General features: G+C 44.8%; 1 protein-coding gene across 2 annotated transcripts in view; it reads left to right on the top strand.

Moving 5' to 3' along the window:
• Window positions 1-23,996, top strand: part of SCFD2 (sec1 family domain containing 2) — a 500,388-nt gene that overhangs the window by 473,614 nt on the left and 2,778 nt on the right. Inside the window, exons 7-8 of one of the 2 annotated variants that reach the window (XM_032150992.2) lie at window positions 3,043-3,177; window positions 14,575-14,694. In XM_032150992.2, coding sequence (XP_032006883.1) covers window positions 3,043-3,177; window positions 14,575-14,694 — 255 coding nt within the window. The remainder of the gene's footprint in view (window positions 1-3,042; window positions 3,178-14,574; window positions 14,695-23,996) is intronic. The other variant, XM_058434181.1, reaches the window with a different exon arrangement.

Below are 23,996 nucleotides of genomic sequence, written 5' to 3'. Positions count from 1 at the left end.
TATGTGTATTTCTCTGTGATTCTGCTAATGAGTTTTAATAGACGAATAAATAACTGTAAGCTTCTGGAAGGAGGAAATGTCCTTTTATATCTTTATATTCCCTTCATGCTTTCTATCAGAATTTCATTCAGTTACAAGTAACAGAGATCTGAAAAACAGTGGCTTAAACATACAAGGTTTTATAGTGACATATAAAGTAGGTACTAATTTGGCCTGTCCATGTTATGGTGATAGTGGCTCTATAAGTCATCACTTACCAAAGTTTCTCCAGCTCTCTGCTTCACCATCTCTAAGGAATGCCCTGTCTTCCAAGATGGCTGCTGGAGCTCCAGGCTTCACTTCTACATTCCAGCCAGCAGAGCAGAGGAAAGGAGAAAAGCATATCCTTCCATTTTAAAAAGGAGACTTCTGAAATTCTCACATGACTCTCTTTACATCTCATTGCCCAGACCTTAATTACATGGCTATACTCAGCTGCAAGGAAGGCTGGAGAATGTAGTCTTTTAGCCAGCTGGTAATGTTCATGGCTGAAGATGGAAGTCTATTACCAAGGAAGAGGTCAATTATTATTTGATGATAGTGCTGATAAGGTACCAGATTATTGGCCAAAGGACTTCTTGTGGAGGAGCTTTAAAGAGATTGAAGTTTAAGCGAGTCAATGTCCAGAAAGGCTAAGGTGATAGAAGAGCATTCAAAACAGTTTACTCAGGGAAGAGTATTTGCAGGATTCAGAGGCCACTCCATGGCCCTTTTTTTACGTTTAAAATAATATTTATTAAATTATCTTACGATTCTGGAAGTAGATCTCTTAATTTTGGAAAATCTGGAAAAATAAAATAAATGTCTCCTACTTCCTGAACCTAGAAATAACCCTAAATAACATTTTGGTGTGCTTTACCCCAATCTCTTTTTCATGCATAAATAATTTATTAATTTTTAACAATTGAGATCATTCTTGCTGTTTGTAGTGGTGCTTTAAACTGTGCTGTAAATAAATAAATAAATAAACAAATAAATAAATAAATAAACAATACAATGAAAAGTCTTCCTCTCACCTTTCTCCCTTGCTTGGTCTGCCACCCCATAATCATTGCTGCTGATAGTTACTATGTTTCACACCAGAGCTTATTTTTGCATATTTCAGCAATTTAAACTTCCATATTCCCCCTGCCACTTTTTACACAAATGCTAACCCATCATACACAGTATTCCTCACCTTGCTTTTTTCATTCACACACTATCCTGTACCTTGTTTCTGCCACACAAGCACAGAGCTTTCTTATTCTCTTTCACGGCATTCCTCCCTGTGGATGCACCCCATTTATTAAACAGCTCCCTACTGATGGCACTTGGGTGGTTTCTAATCTTGGTACTACAAACAATAAACAGCCTTTTTGGATCTCATTTGCATACATGAGCATATGCAAAGAATAAATGACTAGGAGTGTGATTGCTGTGTCGAATGCATCTGTGGTATTGATAGGTATTACCGAATTGCTCTCTGCATTGATTGTAACAATTAACCCTCCCACCAGCAATGTATAAGAGAGCCTGTTACCCCATGGCCTCATCAAAAGAGTGTATTTTCAAACTTTTGGAGTTTCAGTAGTCTGATTAAAAAAAAAAATCCATCTTGGCATAGCTTTAATTGCAATTTCTTTATGAGCAAGGTGGATCCGTAGTTTTCAAAATATTCCTGTCTGACCGGTGTTTCTGTTCATTGCCTTGCCCTTCATGATCATGTAACCATGAGATCTCTGGACAAACAATGGTCTGTTTGACTAATAAACACGAAAAGGTTGGTATCCCCAAGTGAGAAGATGCTAGCTTTCCCTGCATCTTATCCCTGGGAAAGATGCCAGATATATTCCTGCTGAATGGTTATTTATGATTTTGATGGTTTATACCTTGCTTTATTTCTAAGCTATTTTAAATAAGAAAATGGAAAGGGAAAATTTGAGTAAAAAAAAATGACTGGAAGAAAAGCAAGATGAAGCCAGGAATGAGGTCAGTACACTAAATATCCTTGACAGTTGCTACAGACAAGTCACATATTTGGCCAGTCAAAGAGAGAAAGAGTTTAATACAGGATATGCCTCAACTGTGCCCTGTTAGAAACTGGCTTTACTGAAGCTATAATAGATCACAGAGTACATTGAGGGAAGATATTCCTTCCTCCTTTGCCGTTCATGCCCCAGACTTCGTGCCATATCTGACTGGAGGATTGGGAGGAAGGTGGTCCACCAAGTGGGAAAAGAAAATGGAAAGAACTTGGTAGCCAGAACTAAGGAAAGAGGTGGTGAAAAACAGCTCAGAAACTGCAGGGTCAATAAGGCAGCTGGCTCCCAATATAACCTAAACATGGATGGGTTATTCAGGTTACAGAAAAGGAAGGCATTTAGCAGCATTTATCAAACTGTAGAAGTTGTTGCAAACTAACATCTCCCTAATTCTCCTGAAATTCTTATGATACCATGTAGTCTGCTCTCTGACCTTTGTCAGATTCGTTTATGTCGTCTTAGCTTCTTTTCCAGGCCAAGTCATACTTGGGAGTTGAGCTCTGTAGAAGGAAGAGGGATTGCTTTAAGCTTGGTTATTGACAGCACATTGTAAATAACATTGGAGTTCCTAGCAGAGGAAAGCATAATGCGAAGAATATTCAGGAAAAACTGGAGACCATCTTCATGTCTTCATGTCTGTATCAAACGACAGTACTTTGTTTCTCAGTATACATAAAATTGTCACTTTAAATAGAAAAATTAGTCATAGTATGATTGTAGCTCTGGTAAGATATATTTGCTTGTAGAAGGGAGAATGAGAAGCAGAAAAGCATGCTAAAGCATTGGGGTGAAAGTGTATTTAAAAGGCCAATGTTGTTATATTGTCTTTTCTCTGATGTACACACACACACACACACACACACATCATAGCCATTGCTCAGTATCAAAATAAACTTGCTTTGCTTTCTTCATTGCAGATAAAGCTGTCCTCTCTCCAGACAAACCAAACAATCCCTTTACTCACAGTATTTTGTCTTTCCAGGCATCTTATAAGCCATTGTTGAAGCAAGTTGTGGAGGAAATATTTCATCCCGAGAGGCCAGATTCCGTTGACATTGAACACATGTCTTCAGGCCTCACTGATCTCCTTAAAACTGGATTTAGCATGTTCATGAAGGTAAAGTAACCATGGAGAGGTGATCCTGAGTGTAGAAATGTTCTCTTAGCTAGGCATGAAAATGCTGGCACCCTGTTAACCCTAGCAAGCACCATACAGATAACATTTGGTATTTTGGCTCTTCTAAAATCAAGGGCAGTCTTTATCTTTTGATTATAAGCAGCCTGATCTGTCGGCCTCATACAGCTTCTTCTGACCTGAGCACTGTGGTCTTTTCTGGTCAGCACATGCGGTCTAAGGTGGAGGACACAAGCTCTCTGGGACAGCACTATTGAAAACTCTCCTCCTTGCAGCCTATGTTTTCACTTAAAATGAATCCACATAGCACACACCGGTCTTAGTGACAGCCCTTTGCTCTTAATTCTAGAACTGATTATGTAGGATGATGAGCGGCTCTGCTCAGTCCTATGGCTAGCATCACCTCAAAACCCACTTGGAAATGACTTTTGGACTGGCAGACTCCTAGGTGACAAGTGCCAGAATTTATCTGGCTGATATCTGGGGTGGGTCAAAATAACTGAACAACCCTTGAAGTGGGGATGAAAGGAGGAAAAAGTACACAAATGTGATCTATTTTTAACCTACTATAGAGTTTCTAAATCTAAAAAGATTTCAATAAGATTACAGGCTGACCTCTCAGTCCATGCCAGGATTTCACTTGTAATAACTCTTGGAAGTAACAGAATGTTTTGCCAGCATCAAAGCATCTTTAAAATCATGAATTAATCTACCTAAGAGATCTGGCCTTTCAGAGTTCAATAAATGCATATTCCAGGAAAACTGTTCCACTCCAAAACCCAGAGGACAGACGCCAGGCAATCAGACTCTAAACCAAGCAGTAAACCTGCTGGAGCGGACCTGCAGATCTCCTTCCTGCTGTTCCCAATTTTCAGCAACTTCTGTTGCAGTGCCTGGTTGGTGCATTTTCCTTCTATATTTTTTAATAAAGCAGTGTAGTCAGCTTCTTCAAAGTGTTTAGGGACTTCTGAGTTGGTATAAGTAGGCCCAGAATTGGTCAGTGTCTCCCTATCCTGAGTAGCCCTTCATGATGGCTAGTTGGTACAGAAACTTCCAGACTAGACACGGTTTCCAACCTTTTCCACTTGAGCATTCTTTTCCTTCATTCACAGGCGTGGCTTTACCCTGAAGAGAGACTAAAATAACAAGTGTGGACTTTCAGAGCCTGGTTAGTAAGGTCTGAGGATGGCCCAATTGCCAATGTGCCCTCTCCCAGACAGGCTGCTGTGTCTGTGGTGCAGTCAGACCCTGTACAGGGGGGTCTGGCCAAAGGTACGAATGAAGGCTGCACCCCACCTGCACTTGGGGAGTTGCAGTGTAGGTGACAGGAGGCCCTAACTCTGCTCTTTGTCCAAAGATGTTCCATAGAAATAACTGTTTCTTAGCCAAAGGGATCTTTGATCAAATATGTTCCAGAAACACTGGCTTAAACAACAAATTTTATTGTTTCTTTGTAGTCCAACGTCACAGTGCCTTTAATACACTAATGGACTTTACAATCCTTCCTGAGGAGAATATGGAATATATTATAGAACATAGTCGTGTTGTGTAAGGAATATCCACCTGCATTTTCTGTCACTGTTTGATGAAACAAGAGTGTCACTTGTTGTTGTTGTTGTTGATCATGTTTATTCTGGAGTTTATGTTTTACCATCATTCTCAGCAAACTATCACAAGGACAAAAAACTAAACACCACATGTTCTCACTCATAGGTGGGAATTGAACAATGAGAACTCATGGACACAGGAAGGGGAACATCACACACCAGGGCCTGTCATGGGGTGGGGGGAGAGGGGAGGGACAGCATTAGGAGATATACCTAATGCTAAATGACGAGTTAATGGGTGCAGCACACCAACGTGGCCCACGTATACATATGTAACAAACCTGCACGTTGTGCACATGTATCCTAAAACTTAAGGTGTAATAATAATTAAAAAAAAAACAGAAAATGGATCAAGAGCATGAGGAGCAGAAAATATTGTCATGGGCACTTCTGGAAAATACAGTCTGTACCCCACCTAAATATGTTTGGCTGTCTACCTGGGCAAGGCAGTGTTTGGCTAATCCTAGGAGTTTTCCCTCCAATCTAGAGGATGGAAAAATCACTCATGCTTCTATGCTGCTTTCAAAATAAGTGAGCCCAGAAAGGCTTTGTTAGTGAAAGGCCTGTTTGCTATTCTTCCATAATGTTTTTTAACAATATAACATTTTAAAAAATACTTCCGGATAAGAAACTGAGCTAGGGAACTTTCCTCTCCCAAGTTTGCTCCATCAAGTCCCATAAAGTAAGCCAGATGAGCTGGGGAGAAGAGCAGGTATACCCACTAGGTCATTTTTCCAGCAGTTCTGAGAAAGTGTTTGAAGTAACTTGATGTACTTCTCGACCAGAGGATAGACTTGCGCTTAGCCACACAGAACTGTCAGCTTCAAAGGGCAGTGTATGAAGCCCACTAGCGAGTGGCTCTAGCAAACTAGGGAGAAACACCTTTGGCAGAACCTGACATTCTTCAGACAGGCTTTTCTCTAAAATCCTTGTGCATGGAATACCTTGAGCTCCTTAGAGGAAAGCTTGATAATGATCTAATAAATAAATCAAAACATACCTTACCCCTCTCCCTACAACATTAATTTAATTTAAAACTATCATGTCTAATAGGCAGCACTTTTAAAGTGCATTTCTGGAATTTGTGGTTTGGATCTCAGTCTCCTGAAAATAATTTATTTTCTATCTACTCCATATGTTTGGACCTCAGCTTGTTTTGACTAAAGGACATGATTTGTCAAGATGTTTTCTCTGCTAAAATTGACATGAGAAGGGTGGGTTTTATCTAATGAAACTGCATGAGGCCCTTTTACCTCCTTTTATGTGTGCTTTTTAAGAAGTTCTTTTTTTGTTCTTTCATTTCTTATGTGGCCATGCTTAATTGGAAAAAAATTTTAAAACTATGAAAAAGACTCACAGAAAGCCCAGTGCTTACCTCTGGGTCTCTTATTTGAGTGGATATGAGTCCCCCATTGCCTTAAGTGGCAACAAAAAGAGGACCACAGGGAAAACTAGAGCAACTGCTCAGGTAGGCTTTGAAAAGCTGCTGGTGGTGAGGGGGTAAGAGTTAAAAGTCTTTCCATTGGCAGTAAGATGCCAACAAATTGCAATAACTTAAAGAGAGGAAAATTTATTACGAGGCCCATGGGATGTGCTGGGGAACCCAAGGGCAGCAATGAGAGAGGCCTCAGTAAGGATTGAGACTAGGAACTGGAAAGCCATCAGGAAACCAGGCAGTTCTGTGAGACCCATTCTGCCCTGCATGAGAACAGTGCCCTGCATTTTGTAGATGCTCAATAAATAGTATAAATAAATGGTTGAGTAGCTATGCCAGAGCTTTGACTGAACCTTATCTATCTTAGGTCAAGCCTGAATTCCCAGGGAAGGGCCTCTAGTTGGCCCATCCTGGGTCAGGGGGCCATTCCAGGACCAATCAACTGTGGCTGAAGGATAGGGTCACATTGTAACTGCATGGATGCTTTCCTATGACCATGTGGTCAGGGGAGATTGTTGGCTTGTGGATTGGACAGATACCTGCAGAGGAATATACAGCAGGGGTAAAGGATGCTTTGGAATGCAGAGCAAAAATGATGGGCTGTCAGTAAAGACTGATGTCAGGTCCTTGCATGGTGAGAGCTGAACATGCCTTGGAGGTCATCTAGTCCCGTTCCACATTGTTCATATAAGAAAAACAAGACAGGGTGCAGTAGTGCTCCTGTAATTCCAGCTGCTGTGGAGGCTGAGGCAGTAGGAGTGCTTGAGCCCAGGAGTTTGAAAGTAGCTTGGGCAACATAGCAAGATGAAAGAAAGAAAGAAAGAGAGAGAGAGAGAGAGAAGAAGAAGAAGAAGAAGAAGAAGAGAAGAAGGAAGGAAAAGAAAGAAAAAGAGAAGAAAGAAAGAAAGGAAAGAAAGAAAGAGAGAGAGAAAGAAAGAGAGAGAGAAAGGAAGGAAAGGAAAGCAAGGAAAAGAAAGAGAGGAGAGGAGAGAAGAAAAAGCAAGATTCAGAGGGTTGAACTATTGGATTAGGTCCATTGGACTTAAGGGCATTTCTGACAAGAGGAAGATATCTGAGTGTTCACGTTTGTTGATTAAATGAGTACAAGTCCTGGAATTCCTCTTTGCAACACTATTTGAAACCATTGTTTATATTTTTCTTTTTCTTAATCATACTCTATGCTATGAAATAGGGTTCAATATTTGCATAACATTAGCTAAACATGATCCATAAGTTCAAGTGAGATAGATTTTGGTACGAACTGTAAAGCAAAAACACAAACTTGATTTTGGCAGTCTGTATTCCATCTGACAGTGTGCAATGATTGAGAGGCTCTTTTGTATGCTAGTCATTGCTGCGGGTAAAGAAGATATAGAGACAAACCAGGTTCCCTACCTGCCAAAGCACAGCTATATCATGTAGCTTACAGTTTGTTAAGGAGATGGATAAGAAAATTGAGGATTGCGGAGAGGAGAGATAAGTGGTGTGGTGGACAGGATGTGAGGGCACAGAGGAGTAGCTCAGTCAGGGAGTCAGAGAAAGCTTCCCAGGGGAGTTGGATTTTGCCAGACCAGCAGGAGTAGGAGCTCCAAAGTAATGAAATGCCATCATACATTGAGGTGAGTACAGGCAGTTCCAAATGGCTGGAGCTAAGGGTGACCTGCAGGGAGTAGAAGAATATGAAGACAGAGATAAACAGAAACTGGATCCCAGAGGGCTGGAGTTTTGACATTTGACCAGAAACACTGAAGTGCCATTGGATGTTTGCTAGGAATATATAACCAGTTTACATTTTATGAAGTTCACCCTGGCAGCAGTGCACAAGACAGAGACAAGAGCTGACTGGCTTGGGGAGGGAAGGTGAGAAGATGAAAGTCTAAGGTCAAGTAGGGTCAAGGGGACGAGGGGGCAGGGATGAAGCCTGGTGGATTCCACAGGACGGGGATCGACAGGATGCAGCCGCAGATGAGTGGAGGCTGTCTAGGGCCATTTGCTTAGTTTGGAGTGACTGGATGGACAGTGTTAACATTGTTTCTGTTGGGAAGCAGAACTGGAAAAGAAGAAAACTTGCACTTTAGACTTCTTGAATTTAGGAGCCTGAGAGACAGCCTTACAGCTCAGCAGAGCCTGGGCCAGTGGTAGCAGTCTGGGGACACTGGCATGTGTGAGGCATTGAACTATGGACAGGGACAGGGCCACCAAGGGAGGATGTTTGGGAGAAGATCAGGGACCAGAGGCCAGAGCAGTCAGGAACACAGCTTGTCATGGAGCAAGTTGAGCAAGAGGAGCCCTCCAAGGAGGGAGAGAAGCTAAGAGGGCTTAGAAAGTGGAGGGCAGGGGGGAAGTTTCAGGAAAAAGGAAGTCATCAACTGCAGCAAATGAGGCAGAGAGGTCAAGCTGAACAGCCGACGGGCTCTAGCAGCATGGAAACCTTTTGCAATGGGATTAAGTGTAAGTAAAAGTAAGTCCCACAAGGCTCTGGTGATTGGCTGATGTTTCTAAAGAACTAAAAATACAGAGTTTTAAGAGATGAATGCTAATAAAAATGCTTTTCATTTGAAGAATTTGTTGAGAAAAGGTGGTATGTGGAATGAAAGGTAGAACGGTTACAGCTCTGCAGCGAGATGGACTTTGATTTCAACCTCAGCCCTATAGCTTATGGTTCAGCTGCTTTGGACAAGTTATTTCACCTCGTTAAGCCTCTGTGTCTCTGTGTGAAATGGGGCTTCTGCCTGCTTCATAGATTCTAAGGCTTGCATAAAGTGATGCTTGTCACTTACCCTCCCCGACCTGATTTTCCTCCATAGCACTCACCACCTTCCTTACTTACCCACTGACTTACTGATTTTATTGACTGTCACTCTCCCTCCACTAAAATATAAGCTCTGTGACAGCAGGGGTTCTTTTCTCTTTGGTTCACTGATGAATCTCTGATGCTTAGAATGGTGTCTGGCCCCACAGTAGTTGGTCAATAAATATTTGTTGAATGGATGAATAAGTGAATGAAACATGAGATGTGAACTGTTCAGAGGCAGTGGCAGTGCTGTTACTAATTCTCGATGGGAGAAAAGCCATTACCAAGGGCCAACTTCGGTGTCAACCTGGGTGCTTCCTAGGCTTAGTACCCCTTAAGGCCAAAGCTCCTATTGAACTGTCTTCCTTCTACAAGGCCCTGCCCATAGTTGGAGAATGACCTGCCCCTTGCCTGTTGTAGGGACAAATGAGTCACAAATAAAGAGAAAGTGAGTGGAGGAGCACGACTGGAGGAGGAATCAGGATCCCAGACTCTTAGAGGGCGCCTAGAAACTGGAAGCAGCAGCAGAAACCCTTCTTTTGACAACCCCAGTGATAGACAACCCCAGCTCTTTGATAACACATCAAAGAGCTCTCTCAGGGGCGCACACCTCAAAAGGGGTCTCTGCAGCCTCTGCTGCAAAGGCTGGGATGGAATGGTGGAAGGAAACTGTCGTCTCTCACCAGAACTGATGTCTTAAAATCACAGCCAGCAAAGATTTAGAAAATGAAAGAAAGAACAGTGACTCGGACTTGCTTTATTAATCTGTGCATTTGCAATTGCAGTAGTTATGCTTCAGTCTTTCATCTTCAAAGTGCCTTATACCATGAACTAACATGCAAACAGGACTCAGTCATGTATGGCTGATTGTAAGGAATGTGTTATTCTGATGGAAAAGACTGAAAAGACTCCACTTCCCAACAGTCTGTTGACTTGAACGGCTCCACAAGAAAAGTCCGGTATCAAAACATGAATCTAAACAGAAACCAAAATAGCAAACACCAGCATGCATTAATTGGACCCATTTATTTGTACCAAAACCAACATTCCCCCACTCCTTAGCCCCAGGGTATTGTTCTTTGTTGTTGCAGTTTGTTTCTTTTTTTCCCTTTTCATCTGTCAATACATCCGTCCAAGATTCTCCCAATGTACTTTGGATTCCAGACTCTCTTATAGAAAGCATCTGTCTTTGGGAACATATTGCACCACGTTCAAGTTCTGGAGCCAATTTATTTCTGTCCCAGGATTAACTGAGAAACAATTGTTTGTAGGGCTGGAAGGAAGGTCTGGGTTACTTACTCAGCCAGAAGAACTATGCATAAAGCAAAGGGAGAGTTTCTAAGAAAAGAAGGGCCTTTCCTGTTAACCTGTGGATATGATTCATTCCTTCATATAACTATTTCATTCATGCAACATTTACGGAAAGCTTACCAGGTGCTAAGTACTAAGCACAAACAGGCCAAAACCCACTGGTGTGGTCCACACCGTGTCTATAGGTTACAGGCGTTTCTTACTGATATGGAAAATCCCCAAGGTGTATGGTTGAGTAAGTATAAGGTAGAGTGTTAGAGTTCAAGATGATGATTACCTGTGGGGAGGTAGTGACAGGAGTAGGTTATGAGAGGGTCTCTTCAGGGTGGTGGTTTTCTGTTTCTTGGTCTGGGTACTGGTTACACTGGTTTGTTTACTTTAAAATTAATGGAGCAGCACACTGGTGATATGCATACACTCAGTAAATTATCATATGTTTAACAGGTGTTCCAAAAAACAAATACCAGTGTTCAGGTATGGCACAAGCCACTGCGAATGGCTCCAGCAAATAATGTGTGTGGAGGAGATGAAAATAGAGTCATAAACCAGAGCCACGTTGTAAAAGCCTTATATGCTGAACTACAGAGTTCGAACTTTATCCTAAGAGCTATGAGACTCTATGCAGATAATCTGAGCGTGTGATGGAGCTGAGAGGTGTTTTCAGAGTGCGACCTCTGGCGTTTTGCTCCTGGATCCATTACTGTGCATGAACCTCAATCTCTGCATTTGCAAAATACACTAATAATTGTGTTTGCTTTCTAAGGATATTTTGAGAATTAAATAAGATAATACACAAAAATAGTACAATGTTTGCTATATTCAATAATAAATATTTGTATTTTAGAAAACATACTTGGCAGAAATGAGGAGAATGGATGGGGTATGGCCAAACTGCAGATGGGGAGACAAACCAGAAGGCTATAGCAGTGATCTAATGTGGAAGTACTCAAGGAGATGTTGATAACCTTAAGTAGGTAGAATGAATAGAACTTCATCTGGGAGATGAAAGAAACAGCAAAGTCTAACATGTCTCTCATGTGCCTGGCTCAGGTGACTGTGAAGGTGGTGATGCTGTTAGAAATTCAAGAGAAGGAAGAGTTTTGGGGAAAAGATCATGGATCACATTTGAAACCTGTTGAGTTCAGAAATCCTGGGAGGTGTCGTCCGCAGGAGCTGGGTGGTGATGTCCACAGGAGCTCAATAGAGATGACTGAGCAAAAGGCATAGGTTTGAGAGGTACATAAAAGATATTGAAGGCACATGAGAAGATGAGGTCCTTCAGGTATGTTGCATTGAGTGCAAAGGGCAAGGAGCCAAGGATGGAGCCATAAGTAACAACATTTAAATGGGCAGACCAAGAAAGGGAACCTATTAAGAAATCTGAGAAGAAATAATTAGAAGGGTAGAAGGAATTACCTAGAGAAAGTGCTCTCATGGTACCTAAGAAGGGTGTCATCAGCTGTGACAGATGCCATAGAAATGTCAGGTTAGATGATGACAAAGGAGTGTCCATTGATTCCTACAATATGATAGCCATTGCGGACTCCCGTGAGAGCAATTCCAGGGTACAGTAGGACAAAAGCAGCGTTGCTACGGTGTCTGGTATGCAGATTGGAAGAAAGCAGTTGACAAATTGGTCAGGGGGAAACAGGTGCAGAGCAGGATGCGGACTTGAGTCTTTTTCTTTTCTTTTTTTTTGAGACAGAGTCTTGCTCTGTCCCTCAGGCTAGGGTGCAGTGGCGCGATCTCGGCTCACTGCAAGCTCCGCCTCCCGGGTTCATGCCATTCTCCTGCCTCAGCCTCCAGAGTAGCTGGGACTACAGGCACCTGCCACCACACCTGGCTAATTTTTTGTATTTTTAGTAGAGAAGGGGTTTCACCGTGTTAGCCGGGATGGTCTCAATCTCCTGACCTTGTGATCCACCTGCCTTGGCCTCCCAAAGTGCTAGGATTACAGGCGTGAGCCACCGTGCCCGGCTGACTTGAGTCTTTTTCTAAAGATAAGAGTGTTTTGAAACTTTTTCCAGTATTCACCACCACCTATTTTGAGGTCATTAGATAGTCCCCCAGTCCTCTGTCTTCTCTCTGTCCTTCCTTTCCTCCTGCCTGCCTGCCTTTGCATGCTGAATTTCCTCTTCAGAAGCCAAGGAATAACTTATGTAACTTGGAACACTTAATGCATCATCCTTTCAAGTGCTTTTAGAATAAGATGTTGAGACGTGGGTATAATCAGGCAAGGGAGCCAGAGAGTTCAGAGAAAGGAGTTGGGGGGGGTGGTAAGAGAAAGGGCTTCCTCTTGCCCTGCTCCTCCCCCAGGCACTCCTCGGGACTACCTGTGACCTACAGATGTGTTGTGTTGGGCAAGAACACTTACTACCTTCATTCCCCCTCTCCTTGCTGGAGGTGAAGCCTGTTGCCCACCTTCTAGCTTTGGTGGCCACGCAGGCAGCTGGCAGACTTTTTCCTGCAAGGACTCCATGCATGCTCCATTCTGGCTGGGCCTCCCTGTCCCACTCCACCCTTCTGGTGACTGATTTTCTCTGGAACTTGACTCACACTATTTCTCCTGCCCACTACTCATCAAACCAACTGTGGCTTCCAGATTCAGCTCAAAACATACTGTCTTCAGGAATTCCTTCTTTTCCCCTCAGTGTCTCCATCACTGAGTCTAGTTATTGGTCATTTTGCATTTCCTGAGTGGTTACTTTGAGTTATTCTCATTTTAGTGTATAAGAATATTTTTGCCTCATTGATGAAATCATAAGGAATCAGGAGGAATTCTCCACAGCATCTAGTGTAGGTTCCATGCAGCATGGACCCTCAGCTCAGGCTAGCTTGAAGAAGTTAAGGGCTGTAAGTCTGTACTGTACTGTAAGCACCTTGAGGGTGGGCCCTGTTCTCTTTCATCTTTGTACACCCTCTGTGTCCACCTACCTAAAGCTTTAACTATTTATTAATTCCACTAACATTTATTGAGCACCTATTATGTAGAAGAAATTGTACTAGGTAAGCTGGGAATAGCATAAACCAGGAGGAGGAGGCTCTTGCCTCATGGAGTTTATGTTCCAGTAGAGAAGATGACCAATAAGTAAACAAATAAATAAACAAACAAATAGAGTAACCACAGGCTGTGGTAGATGCTTTGAAGGAAATAAACAGAGCCATGCAACAAAGAAGGGGGCACATTTATGCTGAGACCTGAAGATTAACAAGGAAGAAAGAAGTTGTCCCTCAGCCTTCTCTTGTTTTTAATAACTCCTGCTCCTTTAACTTTTCTTTCAATGAAATCTTTATTGAAAGAGACATAATAAGGTGCTGTGTTATACATTTTCCTTGTCAATGAGTTCACAGACCACTGGGACATCTGGTAGCTAAGAAGTCATCATCTCTCTATGGACTGTTTATCACACCTGCATAATGGAGGTAGTGACGTAGGATTTTTCTCACCCACTTTGCCAACCAGGGACCTCCACAGCCAGCAATGCCCCACTCCCAGGCCTTGCTAGGCCCCGGGCCTGCCACAGGAGATGCCTCACCTACTCGGCCCACTGGGCCATACCTGGCTTGCGCACTGGCTTAGCCTGTGTCTAGGCAGGCATGCCCCAGCTCACCCATGTTATAGCTCGTACCTGCATTCAGCGATTCCCGAGTTCTTGTCCCATGCCCAAGAAGAAAGAGGTCACACTGACAATTGAAAAGTGAGCAGGGTGGAGAAGAATTTTATTGAGCAGCAGAACAGCTCTCAGCAGAGAGGGGATGCAAGGGTGGTCCCCCAACTGAAGTCAGGTGGTTTTTCTCTGTGTGTGGCTGAGTCCGGGGCTTTTATGGGCTCAGAATGGGGAGTGCATGCTGATTGGTTTGCAAGTATGCAAAAAAAGGCTAAAGCAAAGTCCCTGCTCAAAGATGGACATGACAGTGTAAAAAAACAATTAGGGAAGGGTAGGTATATGTAAAATAGGTGAAGGGTAGGGATCAATCAGAGGAAAACACACCAAATGGGAAGGCAGGTTCTCAATCCGGTCCATGGATTTATCTGAGACTTGTAGCTAGGCTTTAAACTGTCATCAGGTTTCACCAGGGACCCACCCCTGTCTGCCTAGGATTTGTCTGCCTCCTGCCACTATCAGTAGTAGTCCTGAGGTTTCTACAGAGGGACAATGAAGATGGTACCCAGCTGCATTGTGCCTGCATCACTGCCATCCACCTAATACTGCTGGTGTTTTGTTTTGCAGGTGAGCCGGCCTCATCCTAGTGACTACCCCCTCCTGATCCTCTTTGTGGTAGGTGGGGTCACAGTCTCTGAAGTGAAAATGGTCAAAGATCTTGTGGCATCATTGAAGCCAGGAACCCAGGTACTGAGTCCTCCATGATTTGAACAAGAGCTCAGAGGTAGGGGTGTGAAGGATGGGTGAGGGCCCTCCACCTCTGGGTCCCAGTGCCCCTCTCCTAGCCTGCCTGCCCATCACCCTCTTGGCTTTGTTCCCTCCCTCCTGCTGCTGCCTATGTCACAATGTCTTCCTACAGCCAGAACCAGCCCTACATGCCCTGGAGTTCCTTTGTTCCCAGTGGTGGAGGACTGGGTCATTTTGATAAAGTCTATCATGAAAGGTTAAATGCTATGACACCAAGCAAATGAGCCCTAAATGGAAACTCTGTTCTTTGCAAAATAATCTGGGGCAGGGTGGAGTCCAGTGGGGTGAAGGGAGGAAGGAGAGCTCTTCTTTTCTAGCTCTGAGCTTCTGGGGCTAAGGTACTGTTATCCCTATTCTTGATTCCTTAGGGGCCTATATTCTGTGGAGTCCAATCAGTGTTGAATCACTCAGGAGTTTTCACTGCTTTCTAGGCTCCAAATATGGAGGGATAACTCCAGGAACCACCTCCCAACTGTGGCAATTAGAGGGCGGGGCCAGAGGAGTGTGGGAGGGATCACTATCCAGACAATGACTAGTGTTGTAGCTTTCTTCTCTGTACCTCCTGCCAGGCCCCATCCCATCCCCTAAACAAGAAAACTGGCTCTGTGGCCCAGTGGTGAAGAACATAGACCTTTCTATTTTATGGGCCCAAGTTCCAGTCCTGCCTCTGCCTTTGACTAATCAGGTGATCTGGGAGGGAAAAGCCCTCAGTTTCCTCATTTAGGAAATGCGCCAGGGTGGCTGTGAATCTTAAATCAGAAGAGGCTTGAGAATATTCTTCTTAGCACTATGCCTGGCTCAGGACGCTCAGTCAATGATGGCTGCAGTTACTCTCAGCCGTTTTTGAGCAGTCACCACACTGCTGTGCTGGAGGGTTTGAGGCTCACAGCATGACGCAGCAGGAGCCCAAGGAGAGAGAAGAGGAGAACCCCTGCCTCTGGAAGTTCTCCTGTGACTGGGGATGCACAGCCTGTTAAATCGGTAAGATGTAAAACCCTTGCCTTAGTGTGTTCCCCAAAACAGCCCCTGAGCCAGGGATGAGAGAGCAGGTAGTTTACTTGGCAGATGATCCCAAGAAGCAGAAGTGAAGAACTTAGAAAAAAAAAAGACAGTGAAGAAGAAAAGCCACAAAATGACACACTGCCAAGCTGGGTATGCTCTGGGCACGGTCCTCTGGGGGCCCCTGAGGAGCTGGTGTTACATGGCTCAGAATTGTCATGCCAGAGGTCGGAGAGCCTGCGATGTCTTCCCTTCCACTCTCATCCTCCCAGGCTGAGACTTGACTGTGGGGGTGTTATCTTCCCAGTGCTCTGGGGTTACAGCTTTGTGCCACCTCCTACCTCCACCCACTACTGTACATATCTACACAGCCAGCTCCAGGAGCTGCATCCTTCCCTTTTGTGACATCCTACCTGTTGCTCCAGGCTCTTTCCACATCTCTACCCACATCCACCATCTATACTGGGCAATGCAGCTCTGGACTTCTCCCTGACTACTTCATATTTGCTGGCCCAGTCTCCTCAATCAAATACAAATTCCTTGAGGACAAAGGCTGGGGCTTTCCAGGCCTGAGCACATGGCAGTGGCTCAGTAACCCTTGTAGTTTGAGGGGTTTATTGACTCCAAGAGAACTGGCCTGGTAGGAGCAGTCTGTGTTGTTGGAGTGGCTGAGCTACCAGGTTAAGCCAAGAAGGTCTTGTCCCTGCTGGTCTCCAGACACCCAACTGAGGAATGGGACCTGGGTACCTAGAGAGCCACAGCAGACTCTTGAGCAGGGGAGTGGCCAGTTTTTGACTATGACCATTCTTCTGTTACTATCACCTGTTATGGTCATAGCTGGTGAGATTTCTGATAAATTTGTAAATTCTGCTTCATTTAACACCCTCCCTGCCAGCAGTGAGAAGGTTCTGTGTAATGAATGATTGCCTTTTTGAGCAAGACCTCTTTTTTTTTTTCATCAGAAACCACACTTCTTGTTGCCCCTAACATGGTGAACCAAATTCTTAGCTCTTCAGAACAGTGATGCATTGTAATAGCCTGACAGACATGTTAATCCCTACTCTAAAAGAATAAAATGCAGACGTTTTCAAAGTCCTGTGACCTGAGTTTGACAACAGAGCCCCAGAATCTACAGTGACTTTGCTGCAATCTGACCCTGTGCTCAGTCATCTGCAGAGAGAGCTTCTCAAAGGATTTTGAGCTTAAGGATCAGCCTTGACTGCTACTTGCCCTTTGTGCAAAAAGCTCCCCTGAAGAGTTAGCAGGCCCTAGGAAGATTCCTCAGGCAGCAGGGGAAACAGAAAAGGCATTCTTTATCATGAAGTCCTTCATCTCCACATTTTTGAAAGGAGGTGAATTACCTGGATGTTTGCAGAGTGACACCTGCTGTGGCGGGTCTCCCTTTCTTAGACCTTGACAGACACACAGCTGCCCTGGCCCTACAGCAAACTCTGCTGATCTGAGACAGGACCAGCTTCCTGCTTTTTAGAGTGCTGCGGAAATCATGCCTTGCTGCCCTAGCAATACACAAAGTGGCGTGCGTGCTAGTTCCCTTGTCTGCTCAGACTCAGACTTCTGTTCGAGAACACATGTGACCCAATTGAAGGGGATAGGTTCTACGGAATCTATACCCGATAGACTGTCTAAGACCTTTGGGCAAGCAAGGGAGTAACCCTCACTTGATCATTGATGTAAACAGCAATAATAGACACAGCTAGTGCTTCCATTCTGGCTTTACTATCCAGCCTTTACTTGACCATCTCCCAGGATGAGGATTTGTCCCCTTCCACTGCAGCCTATTTGAGGTTTGGAGGGTATATTAGGGTTCTCTAGAGGGACAAAACTAATAGGATAAATGTAGATATAAAGGGGAGTTTATTAAGGACTATTGACTCACACAGTCACAAGGTGAGGTCTCACAATAGGCCGTCTGCAAGCTAAGGAGCAAGGAAGCCAGTCTGAGTCCAAAAGCTGAAGAACTTGCAGTCCAATGTTCGAGGACAGGAAGCATCCAGCATATGAGAAAGATGCAGGCTGGGAGGCTAAGCCAGTCTAGTCTTTCCACGTTCTTCTGCCTGCGTTTATTCTGGCTGTCCTGGCAGCTGATTAGATTATGCCCACCCAGATTGAGGGTGGGTCTGCCTTTCCCAGTCCACTAACTCAAATGTTAATCTCCTTTGGCAACACCTTCACAGACATACCCAGGAACAATACTTTGCATCCTTCAATCTAATCAAGTTGACACTCAATTAACCGTCATGGAGGGCTTCATTCTTGGTTCTGATATCTCCTCCAGATGAAGCCCAAATCTGCCTCTTTGGCACTGTCACTCATCAGTGCTGGTTCTAGCTCTTGAGCCACATAGAATTTAAAAGAAAATGAGATTCATCCCTCTTCCGCAGGACAATTCTGCAGACATAGGAAGATAGCTCCCATATCCTCCCCCAGGTCTTCTCTTCTCCAAACTGAATATCATCAGTTCCTGTAGCCACCCCACTCTTACCCTGTGAAATGGACCTGAATCCCCTGACGATGTCACAGCTCTCCTCAACCCCAGTTTGTCTCCCTCTCTCGCACTTGATTGGAACCAAAAGCCAAACCTTGGTGTGGACTGATCAGCTCAGAGAAAATTAGGGTCACCTCCTCCTCCTCTCTACCATGGCCTACAAAGCCCACATGATCTCACCCCTGCCTCCGTCTGGGGCTTCTTTTCCTACCACTCTTCTCCTTGCGTATGCCCCTCCAGCCTCAGGACTTTGCATTTTTCAACTATTATATTCTCAGCACCACAAACAGAGTCTGCCACTTAGTGGATATTCATGAATGTTAATTGAATGTCCAATACTGAACATTAGAGACTCTACTTGTGCCATTCCAGCATAACAGAAAAGCAGCTTTTCTGGAAAAGACCACACAAACCACACCAACCTATTGACTGACACTGACATTACAGACAATTAAAACCACTTTGTCTTTTGTATCTATTGCTATTATTCTTAAAACCAGTTTGTCTTTTGTATCTATTGCTATTATTCCAAATCTTCCCTATTCTACTGCTGTGTGGGTGCTCTTTGGATCCACATACAGGAACTTGCAATCATTCCTATTAAGCTGGATTAACTAATGATTCAGCAGGCATTTATTGACTGTCTAAAAAGCAAAAACATGATCTGCTCTGTGCCAGGCATTGTCTTTTATGCTAAGGACAGAACAGTGACCAAGCTAGACACATTCCTACTTTCATGAAACTTCCATTCTACTGGGTAGTAACTGACAATAAACATGGAAGCACCAGCTCATGACAAGTGGACAGCAGACATAGATGGGTGCTAGTGTAGAAAAACCAGGAGGAATAGCTTCCTTTAGATAGCACAGACTCCCATGGAGAAGGCTTTGGATCTGAGATTTAAAAAGCATTCGGGGATCAGCTGTTCAAAGGAAATGAATAGAATCCATTCACAGCACCTCCAGAAATGAACTATCTTTCACAAAAAGTGGCAAGAATAGCATGAAACATAGGAAACCAGAAACCACATGCCCACCTGCTAGCCTGCGAAGACTGCTCTGCTCTAAAAGGGACGTTTTCTCCACTCTCCTGCCTGTGGCTGTTGGGAGATGTGCTGATGAGAGAAAATGGGTGCATTGGAGAAGGTCCTCTTTCCTGTCTACAGAAAAGGGATCAAGAGGGCAACCTCCTCCATCCCAAACTGCCACAAACACCAAGTGGGAGATTCCAGGTTTCCCCTGCTCTGATCCGCATGTGCCCGGCATCAGCCTCTCTCCTCACTCACTTGATGCCTACTGTGGGACTCCATGGCCAGATAGCTCTGGCTGGCTGAACTTTGCAGCTGGATGGTAGCCGAGAGGCTAGCAGAAGCCTGTGATTGTAAGAAGAAAATAACAGGGAGGGAAGCTCTGAGGAAATACAGGGAATGGCCAGCTCAGGAAAAAGAGGGAGGCCAGTGGGAAAGTTGACCCCCATCCACTGCTTTTCATAGCAAGGCACGTGCTTGCCGCACCCACGCTTTCCTGTAGTTCTGCATTTATAGAGTTCAATAGTTTTTTTTTCTTTTTTTTTTTTTCTTTTTTTTGAGACAGGGTCTCGCTCTGTCGCCCAGGCTGGAGTGCAGTGGCATGATCTCAGCTCATAGCAACCTCCACCTTCTGCATTCAAGTGATTCTCCTTCCTCAGCCTCCCAAGTAGCTGGGATTACAGGCACCCACCACCACTCCCAGTTAATTTTTTGTATTTTTACTAGAGACGGGGTTTTACAGTGTTGGCCAGGGTGGTCTTGAATTCCTACCTCAAGTGATCCGCCCGCCTCGCCCTCCCAAAGTGCTGGGATTACAGGAGTGAGCCACCATGCCCAACCCAGAGTTGAATATTTAGTGAAGACACAATAATTAAAAAAAAAAAAAAAGTTTTGCACACAACTTAAGAGGTTCAAGGATCCCTAATCCTGGCTCCAAAACCTGCCTCCAGGTTATTCTAAAATTGATGGGAAGCCCCAAGGAGACAACAGCGAAAAGATCTGAATCACACTTCAGGTCTTCTGAGAGCCTTATAAGCACAGCACAGTGGCTCTGAGGCGGTGGTAGTCAGGTCAGATGTTTCCGGGTTTTTCAGTAAGGCTAATCCACCGTGCCACTGGCTTAATGATACAAACCTTCTGGGTTTAACACAGGTGTGTGAGTGTGTATGTGTGCATGTGCCTATACAGCGTGAATACAATGTATGCTCCAAAAGCTGCCTATCAAATGAATGAATATGCATGTTGGTGCCTGTGCATATGTGGGTCACTTTGGGGAAGAATCTCCCAAATGTAAAAGAAAAGGGGAGAAAAAATGTACCGCTTGCTCCTTTTGATACTGGGTGTTAGAAATCAGGGAGCTATGGAATGTAAATCCTGGACTTCCCTGCTTCCTCTGTGTTCAGCAGAAATAGAACAGGAAGATGCTGGCACCTACAAATTACAGCCATGGTCTGGAGCAACAGAAAGCCCAGAGGGCTGGGTCACTCCTGAGGGCTGGGCTGCCCATGTGGAGTTCAGGGCAGGCCTGAGAACAAAGACCGAACATCCCCCTTACAGCTAGAGTAGAGAGCAAGTGTGGGCCAAAGGCTGCCGGAGGGATTTGGTTCCCTGGCTGATGTCCTCCACCCCATCTCACAGTCAGTCGGTATATTTTTTTGATGTCAAGTATCTGCTTTGACACAGAGGCTTGTTGTTGATGAATGAGCTGCATCTTCAAACATTCCTTGCTAGAACTGCCTGCAGTTGGCAACACGTGCTGACACCTAAGTCATAAGTGCCCTGCAGCTTGCAGTGTCATTCAGTCTCTTCGAAAACAATTTTTTGTTTTCATTAAAAGCCCCATTTCTCATATTTGAGTGTGAAATTTATTTTTAATCAGCAAAGATTCTCTCCCCACTGGCTGTTTTTGTGGAAGGTGTTCTGGTGGGTAGATGATGCAGGGCAGGTATGGTGGCTGGGCCAAGCTCTGAGCACTGCGGGGTACTCTTGAGTGTCCTGGATGCCTCTGGCTTGAGAAGGAGGCTGACCACTGCCACCAGCCCTCTTGGCTATTAGCGGGTGAAAGTGGGGTGGCTAAGAGTTGATGGGTCGGGGTAAAGTCAGCTGACTCTTCGGCCCTGAATGACACAGGCCTGTGTTGAGAAGAAAGAACAAAAACAACCCCCAAAAAGGAACAGGAGGAAAGAGAGGGAGGGGAAGGAGAAGGAGGAGAAGAAGAGATGGCAGGGACCCTGAAAAGGGGAGAGGGAGAGGAAGCAGGGAAGACCAGGTTTAGGTTCTATGTACCTCTGATTTCTAATACTGAGAATCAAAAGAAGCATTTTAGAAAATGCAGAGAAAAGTAGCCATATGATGGGCAAGGTTGAGCATTACCCGTGGGAATTTTCTTCAGTGCCCTTGGTTGCCTGAGAAAAGACCAGTTCTCTGAAAGGAATTCTCTAGTGCTTAATTTGTCCACTAGCACATGTTTGATGACTATGTTTTAAAAAAATTAAATGTCATATCTGATCAGCCACTTTCAAACTTTTCTATTTTCTTTTTCATTTTTGAGCATCTTTGTTCCTGTTTAGGGCCCACTTTTTAGAATTGTAGAGTGATCTTAGCCAAATAATGTAGAAATGTTCTAGTAAAATGTGCTTTAAAAATTCCGAAAATTCAAAAAAGTAGCCAATACCAAAAGATGCCTAAGATGCAAACATACTTAAAGACCACCAACTATTATATTTCATGCTCTATGTGAAATGTCAGCAGTATGATCCTGCTTGCTCTTCAAAATAGGAATTAGAGACAAGTAGGTCTTTCATCGAATGGAGAGGAAACACATTTACCTGGAGCTGTCTGAGCATCTTCTGCTAGAGCTGCCCTGAGTGAAAACTTCCCACTGACCTGCCTCCTTCACTGCTGTATGGTTTTTGTTCACTCAATCAGGCACTAACTGACTCAATCAAAGACCTGCTATGTATCAGGCACTGTGCTAAGAAACAATGAAAAGACTCAGTTAAGTTGACAGGGAATACCGTGAGATACCAACAGCCAGGGGGACACACTCAGGCTTGGGGGAGGGGTGGTCTGGGAAGGCTTTCTGGAGGGAGTGATGCCTGAGCTGATTGTTGAAGGGCAATGGAGGAGGGGTCTTTGGGCAGAGTGGGGAGCTCCTCTCACAGACAAAGAAGCATCCCCAAAGTGCCAGGTGTGAAATTACGAGGAGTTAGGGAGGCCGGAATGTGGGACTGACTTGGGGGTGTGGAGGCAAGGGCTGGATGTGGAGTGCTGGCAGCATTCGGGTTCTGATGTCCTGTGATGCGCTCCGGGAGGGCTGGGCTTACCAGAGGGCAGTGATGAAGCTGCAGGGATTTTAAACCTGGGAGTAATGCGATCGGATTTACACTTGGGGTCACTGGCTCTGGCAACTCCACCTTCCCTGCATCTGCCCCATAACTGCTGTGAGCTGGGTGGAAGGATGCAGCCAGGGAGGCACATAATGAGGACAGTGACGGTGACAAAGGCAGTCATGGCAGCTGCCATTCTAAGCCCCTCTGGAGCCTGTCATTGTGTCAGATATTTTATGAAGATGTTCACATTGATCCTCGCATAATCATGTGGGGTGGGTATCATTCCCACTGTACAGATGAAGAAATTGAGGCTCAGTGTGGTTAAGCAACTTCTCCAGGGTCATTCATCTGACAAGTGGCCCAGCCAGGGTCCAACGCAGACTGGACCCTCCTAAACCTGTGCTCTTAACCACTGTACTATCCCAAAGCCTCCTGGCCTCAGTCCTGCAGTCTCCCCTCCACAAAGGCCCCTTAACCTACTGCTTGAGAAGCCCCTGTTTTCCATCTGTTTCTTTTCACCCCTCCACAGAGCAGGCCCCAGACAGCCTCTGGCTGAGCCCTCATGAAGCTGTAGGCTGATTACTGTTAAATACTTGCTTGTTCAGATGTGAAGACTGGCCTACCAGCTCAGTGGCAGTAGCCAAGTCCACGGTCTCTGTCAGCCATGGCTGGAAGCCCAGCACACTACCCGAGAGTGACAGATTCTTTGGGCTCAGTTATTGCTGCTCTGGAAGTCAACACTTTTAGCCGTTTCACTCCAAGTTCCTCAAACCTGCTGAGAAGACTTAGCACCCATGGGGATGGAGATGTACCCTAGCCCTCAGGCCCACCCTCACCCCAGCCAGAGAGGAATCCATCATCTTTGCTTTAGAATTAAAGACCCCAAGGGCTAGCAGTGTGCTGGAGACCACCACGTCACAGCAGGAGGAGAGGGCCCTTTGCGTGAACGACTGCTGGCCTCTGCCACCTTCGAAGCACCTACTTCCAAAGAGCACAGTGTTTGTCTTTATGTGTACATTTGAAAAGATTTCTGAAGAAGGGCTTCCTTTTTTTTTTTTTTTTTTTTTGAGACAGAGACAGAGTTTCACTCTGTTTCCCAGGCTGGAGAGCAGTGGCACAATCTTGGCTTGCTGCAACTTCCACCTCCAGGGTTCAAGCTATTCTCCTGCCTCAGCCTCCCAAGTAGCTGGGACTGCAGGTGTGCACTGCCACGCGCAGCTAATTTTTGTATTTTTAGTAGAGATGGGATTTCACCATGTTGTCCAGGCTCGTCTTGAACTCCTGACCTCAGGTGATCCACCCAAATCGGCCTCCCAAAGTGCTGGGATTACAGGCATGAGCCACCGCACCCAGCTCGAAAAAGGGCTTCTTAATTGTG

This window comes from Hylobates moloch, unplaced genomic scaffold (genome assembly GCF_009828535.3).
Source record: "Hylobates moloch isolate HMO894 unplaced genomic scaffold, HMol_V3 SCAFFOLD_2, whole genome shotgun sequence".
NCBI classification, from domain to species: Eukaryota; Metazoa; Chordata; class Mammalia; order Primates; family Hylobatidae; genus Hylobates; species Hylobates moloch.
This window is presented reverse-complemented; position numbering and strand designations above follow the sequence as displayed.